We start from the raw sequence: 7,096 nt of genomic DNA on the forward strand, positions 1-7,096 counted from the left end.
GTAATTATCCAGTAAAACTACGCACTGCGCCATGTTAGGTTCTGGATAATAAGTTCAATATACAGGAGAGAACATAAAGACCTGTATAGATTTTGTAGGTTCGATTTACTGGATAAGAGATATGTACACAGAGGGAAGTAGTGCTCTCCTCAACCTGGCTGCTTGTCAACTGCTATAGACGACGTATGGCAAGTGAGACATTAGCAGCTTCCATACGTCGCCAGGCACATTAATTAAGCATGTGGGATATCTTAAATACATTGCCACACACTGCTAGCTAGGCTGAATAAATAATACATAAATGGAGCACATACATAATATACATACATAATATATAATCCAGCATACATAATTTACATACACTACTAACAAAAAAATTCATAGTTTGTTGACTGATAGAGCACAACACACTTCATCTGAGTCATAGATAATTTCTTTACTTTTGTCTGACAAAAATTGTTTGGCGGCAACGCCATCTCATATCTAATTAATTATTGTCATGTTGACTCTAATTTCATAATTTTGCCCACCACCTTGATATTACCGGATGTACACATACTGCTTATAATTCTTGCCTTGTCACCAGTATTTGTGACAGTTAATCATGTATAATTATTGCTGTCTTGTCACAGACACGCCAGCCTACCAGTTTTTGACAAACACTTGGTAATCTTTTAAGTTCCAACATATTAAATATCTAACGCTAAACTAATGCACCGACCAGCTGTATCATTCCACTAAATGTGACGACGCACCTACTGCTAGCTTTAATGGGTGACTGACTGGCTGCACTAAATGTTAGCAAACCAGCAAAATATTTTACAAAAGTACATTAACACACACTGATACTATCTCACAGTTACATGATATTCATAATGTAATTCAAGTTGTATTATTATACTTATTTACATAATATTTGTATGAAAATTAGGTAGTACTGTTAGATATTATCCACTAAGTACCAGCAACTTTACGAAACTTTCCCATAGAAGGAAACCTGTATCTTACCTCAAGAATATCCAAAACAAGGTGGAGGAATTCCAATTATCCTAAATTTTATTTTGGCGAATTTCCATTTTTTTTTTTTTTTTTTTAATATACGTTCCTTCACCGAGGACACCATGTGGGCGCTTCATTATGTTGACGTATGCTTTATAACAACCCACAAAACGCTAAGCGACCGATCACCACCCAGTGACCTTTCAATATACCTTACCTAACCAAACCTACCTAATCTAACCTAATTTAACTTAACCTAAGATAATATATATCCATTCTTGTATTGGAGGTGGATTTGGTTTGTTTCAACTTATTTACACCAATCACATACATAATGCAAACAAGTCAATATGTCGCGACCGGGAACTTGAACGTCACTGTAGATTCGTGTTCAGCAAAATAACTTACAGATAAAAACATATTGTAAAGTGGTTCTCTTCTATAATTTGTTCATAAAGTTCTAACCGAAAGAGATTTTTTTTTCATTATACCGTGGAAATATCCAAACTGCTACACTTAAGGTAATTTACCCCCGTGTTAGGAATCCCTGTAAAGCATTAATGGTGGTCTATCAGTTTCCAGACCACATTAAATACTTCTTTATATTTGGAAAAGATACTGGAGACAATGATAGTGGGTCGTCTTGTGTATACGAGATATTAACAGAATGTTTATGTGTATGTGTACAGGAGACCTTACAAAGCATCATTAGTGTCAAATGAACAGAGAAACTAAAGGTGACAAATTGCCTGTATTTCGTCTACCTGTCTATCTGTCTGTCTGTCTGTGTCGGCTTGTCATTCTGTCTACCTGTCTGTCTTTCTGTCTTGTTAATCACACAAACCCTCCGTGTAAAGTACTTGTAATAATAACTTGACTCACCTCAGACAACCATAGTGAGGTGATATCTTTTTCATATTAGTAACTCTCACTGTCCACGGGATAATATGAGATATAAAAATAACTCACGAAGTTCTACTCCTTATAGACTTCCCTTATGCTTCAGAATCTTCAGGTCTATTCACCTCATATATCGATTTTTGCTTTACATAAACTATAAAATAAATAAATTTAACTCGACCCATTTACAAAAAAAAATTATCATCAAAGAAAATTTCTCCACAGTCACCAACATAACTCCCACTTCAAGGTTATGACGTCACAGGTGTTGACTGAGGCCCCAGTATATAAGATGGTGTTACACCTCGAAGATCATCAGTCTGAGTCTTCTTCCTCACATATCAACAAATATGTCTCTTAAGGTATAATGACAGTCATGAACCAACGTAATGACCGTTAATATACAGTAAACCTTGTTTAACCGTGGAATATAAAGATTTTACTTCGGCTATAAACGATTAGAAATATATCATACAATTCTAAAAATTCTAAACTTCCTCGACATGAACTATCAATAATTGAAGATAATAATAATGAACAATCTTTCACAGTTCGTGCTGGTGCTATGTGTGGTGACGATGGCAGTGGCGCGCCCTCAGAATCACCCCAGACAGTACTATGGCTCCCCAGGTTCTGACGTGAGTAGTGCCACCTGTCTGTGTCAACACCCCCAACAAACTATAGTGGCTGACACCAGTATAATATTAACATGTGTATAACTGGTCAACCTGGCTGTGGTGACTATTATGGGAGAGAGTAAATATACACCTTTCATTATTGTTGTTGCAGATTCCTGCTCAGTACAACTTCAACTGGCAAGTGAAAGATGACCCCTCCGGCAATGACTTCGGTCACGAAGAGTCCCGTGACGGCGACAACACCCAGGGCTCCTACTACGTGCTGCTTCCCGACGGTCGCCTGCAAAGGGTCACCTACACTGTTAATGGCGACTCCGGTTACGTGGCCGAGGTGACCTACGAGGGCGATGCCCAGTTCCCTACATACCAGTCTTCCTACACACCAGCTCCTCGCTACACCTAAGGATTTTTTAAGTGATATTATTTATTTCAATATACCGGATAATATACTTAAATATGTAAATAAAATTATTGCATTGCAATTTGCCGTTTTCCAAAATCCTTGAACAAATGACAGAAATGATGTGGTGGTAATGTTTTCTTCAACATTACTAAAAATTTTGTTTGGCGAGACAAACTTTATATCTACAACAAGTACATCGTATACATTATAGGGATATTGGAGAACACTGCATTGTTAAGTGATAAGTTGAAGGTCGAATAATAATCGATATGTTTTTTACATTAATATTGTGTCCATGTATACGTGACTCCGGTCAGACTGGGGTGAGGGTAATCAGGTCACTCCTTAACAACAAGGTTGCTCGGTAGAATTGGGATTATCTAAATATGAGTCCTCTACGTTTTCCTGTGCACCCAACTAAAGCCTTCGCCACTCAACTAACGAATCAACAAACTCGTCACCACTCACACTTGTAGTCTGTATTTTTCTCAATACTTCGGTGTTAATGACGATGCCCTGGGCGTTCCATGTCGTACTCAGCATCTGGTGCGTCCAGTCACAGTAAATGCTAAATTACTGGTCGCATAGTCTCACACCACGTGTGCACTTGTACGCGAGACCAGGCGGAAATCAGGGCAATGGTCCAACCGACCAGTCATTTAGATCACTAGTTAATCACTGAGCTCAGCAGGCTGGGTGTTAGGTCCGCGCCAGGCCACCCATCAAGTATCTCGCCCGCCACCCCCAACCAGCTTACCCACCACCAAATAAACGTAAACAACAATAAAAAAAATGGAATACTCCTCCAATTTGCCACTTGGATTACTCCTACCGCTGTCCTGACTAATTCTTCCTCTAGTAAATCCTTCTGGTCCTTAAGCCAAAACATCTGTTACATGTCTAATGTAACAGATCTCCCGGACTTCGTATATACTGAACCCACTGTCCAAATTGGTGACCTGAACACTTGACACAAGAAATTAGGTGACCTTACCACTAACACCAATGGTAGGAGACTTAGCTCATTACTAAACGTATATGAAGATTTTTAAATCATTATTAATAGTGAGCCAACACACATCTATTATGGCGGGGCTGTAGACAAGTGTGTTGGTTTAATCCATCATACACAACTCAACTCTGATGTAGTCACTGGCTGATCTGTCTGTGTCACTACCCTCAAGTGGCTGACGCCAGAATATTAGCATGCATGTTTAACTGGTCAACCTGCCTGTAGCAGCTCTAATGAGACACAATAAATATACACATTCAATTGTTATTATTTCAAGCTCTTGCTCAGTACAACTTCAACTGGCAAGTAAGTGATGACTCCTCCGGCAATGACTTTGGTCACGAAGAAACCTGCTAATCTAGTCACCATTTCTCTTAACTTTAAACCCACCAATACAGTTCTTTATATTTGCCTTAAGCAACCTAACCTATCCTAACCTAACTAAGCCTAACCTAACCTAACCTTACAATGCCTAACCTAACCTAACCTAATTCAACCTAACCCAACCCAAACTAACCTAAATAAGTCAACCCCAACCTAACCTGCCCCAACTCAGCTCAACTTAACCTAACAAAACGTAATCTAACCTAACTTTTGAGACGTTTTATAAGTAAAGATGATCACTTGCAACACTCCTTACTACTTTCACTTGTGCAATTTGCAGTGAGGAGTCAGGAGAATTATAATTACACAATCAATTCCTGTGCATCATGCGTGCTAAATTACTGATATACAGTAGAGCATTCTTGAAGTGACAGTCGTCCATTTTTACTTTGAGACGCAGGTATGAAAGGAGGGAGGAGTTCACTGTATTCTAACTTGGAGACGCCGGTGAGACAAGGGAGAAGATCACTGTATTTTAAATTGGAGACGGAGGTGAGAGGAGGGAGGAGTTTTCATTGTGTGTGATAACTAGTGATCAGTTAAGTTTTGTACTACAGGTAAAATATCACATTAGAATCCCAAACGAGGTAGAACGTGAGGGAAGGAGATAGAAGGAGTAAGATTGTTTCATTAAGGAGAAAATTCAACGTCACTTTTGACTACTTTAATAAATTTATCAGAACACATTTCTTACTTTTTGTACACACTGTTGTATTGAATTTATTATTGTGAGAGTGTATTTCTGTGCCTCAACAACCATGGTCTTTCAGGGAAGTTGTAGTCAGCTTCAAACACTATACAACTGCCATCTCGGGGTTGTATATTACTCTACGTGGAACACAAAAGATTTTGGATAATTTGGCTGCCAAGATCTGAGGTCTGAAATGCTGAAATTTTACCTGGGTTACCTGCACATTAATCGGGAAATATATATCTCATAAATGTAAAGAGTTAATGGACCAACGAAATTACTATTCTTGTTACGTGCTTTAAGACCTTAGTTGTTGAATGGCAGTTGTAATGTAAACGTCACCCTGGACATGTAACACCTGCTGTAGCTTCGCTTAAGGTGTTTACAACTTGTGTCTTTGGACGACGTCACTAAACAATTTAATTATTTTAGCAAGGAAGGAGACAATAACTGAAATGATTTAAGGAAGATACTGTGCAGTATATCTTCTTGTTCCTGGTATTGTTTTGTAAGGTTCATGCATACACAATCAACAATGTCAGTGATGTCATTGTGAAGAGTAAGTCACGTCTCTCTGTTTAAAGAAAAAAATAAATAGAGAATCAGAAGAGGTTTGAGGAAATTAGTTGAAATAACATTGGTGTTTTCCTTGCAAGATTTTATACCAAAAGTACTTCTTCCCGATGATAAGTCTGTTATGTAATATAAAGAGATTAATAGCGGCAGTAGATTCCTTGGTCACTCCAGCTTAAATGGCGAAGTTGTCAGCTTGTGATTCATCGAAAACTAAACACAGAGATGATCAGGCGAAGGGAGAAGCAGGAAGACTAGACATTAAAAAATACTTTTGTAACTTTTATTGTATAATCGTCAGTAACTATTAGCATAAGTTTATATCAATATGCATTTGCTGAATCAACCGTAGGCAGGAGCAGGAGCTGGGTTGTAAGAGGGCTGGGCTGCAGGGTACTGAGCCTCACCCTCGTAGGTCACCTCGGCCACGTAGCCGGAGTCGCCGTTGACAGTGTAGTCCACCTTCTGAAGACGACCGTCGGGAAGCAGCACGTAGTAGGAGCCCTGGGTGTCGTAGCCGTCACGGGACTCCTGGTGACCAAAGTCGTTACCAGAGTAGTCGTCCTTCACGGCCAAGTTGAAGTTATACTGGGCAGGAGCCTGTAATAACAACAATAATACTATATATATATATATATATATATATATATATATATATATATATATATATATATATATATATATATATATATATATATATATATATATATATATATATATATATATAAATATATAGACAGTATTCATATATATACTGTATACTGTCTCACAAGAGCCGCCACAGCCAGGTTGATCTGTTACACATGCATGTTATTATTATGTTGGTGTCAGCCACTTGAGGGTGGTGACACAGACAGATAGGCATTACTCACCTCAGCAGGTTGGGCGCCGTAGTTAGTGGGTGGAGGGGGGGCGCCGTAGGGGGTATACTGGGGGCCAGCCACCACGACCGCCACAACAGCAAATACAACCACAACCTGGGAAAGTTATGAGGTCTATATTCTTCTTCATGCTTAATGAGAAAATCTTAACTATGTGTGTGTGTGTGTGTGTGTGTGTGTGTGTGTGTGTGTGTCACTGAATCTAAACATTCCCTTTTTTTTTTCTCTTCCATTTTTTGCATATTTAACGCTAACTTTTTAACATCAAACCACATGTTAGACCTTGATAGACATTGTCGTGAGGAGGAGAGTCAGGACTCATGCTCACCGAGGGAAAGCACCAGCTTAAATACATCTTAAGGTTCACAGTGCTTTCAATGACGTCACAAACTTGAAAGGAGAAAAGGACTGTCATCTCTGATGCCAGTTTCAAAGAAAACAGCGAGGGAATATCTTCAGCTTATGAAATAAATAACACTCGTCCGCTGTTAATAATAATTCACCTATTGCAATTTCTCCCCCTACACATTAAGAAACTACAAAGAGAGAGAGGGAGAGATAAATGGAAGACTTAACATAAAACTTCTGGTGCCTGGAAACTGTAGCAAGATGAAA

General features: G+C 38.8%; 2 protein-coding genes across 2 annotated transcripts; one reads left to right on the forward strand and one right to left on the reverse strand.

Annotated features, from left to right (window-relative positions):
• Positions 1-2,188: 2,188 nt before the first annotated feature.
• Positions 2,189-3,019, forward strand: LOC121877838 (pro-resilin-like). The gene is made up of 3 exons (XM_042383726.1): positions 2,189-2,261; positions 2,451-2,537; positions 2,689-3,019. Exons 1-3 carry the CDS (start codon positions 2,250-2,252, stop codon positions 2,938-2,940), a joined length of 351 nt encoding a protein of 116 aa, XP_042239660.1. The 5' UTR covers positions 2,189-2,249; the 3' UTR covers positions 2,941-3,019.
• A 2,850-nt stretch (positions 3,020-5,869) lies between these two features.
• Positions 5,870-6,819, reverse strand: LOC121877787 (cuticle protein 19.8-like). The gene is made up of 3 exons (XM_042383651.1): positions 6,764-6,819; positions 6,473-6,577; positions 5,870-6,200 (listed from the first exon to the last, which is right to left on the reverse strand). Exons 1-3 carry the CDS (start codon positions 6,773-6,775, stop codon positions 5,943-5,945), a joined length of 375 nt encoding a protein of 124 aa, XP_042239585.1. The 5' UTR covers positions 6,776-6,819; the 3' UTR covers positions 5,870-5,942.
• Between the last annotated feature and the right edge of the window lie 277 nt (positions 6,820-7,096).

Source organism: Homarus americanus, unplaced genomic scaffold, assembly GCF_018991925.1.
Source record: "Homarus americanus isolate GMGI-L3 unplaced genomic scaffold, GMGI_Hamer_2.0 scaffold24523, whole genome shotgun sequence".
Taxonomy (NCBI): domain Eukaryota; kingdom Metazoa; phylum Arthropoda; class Malacostraca; order Decapoda; family Nephropidae; genus Homarus; species Homarus americanus.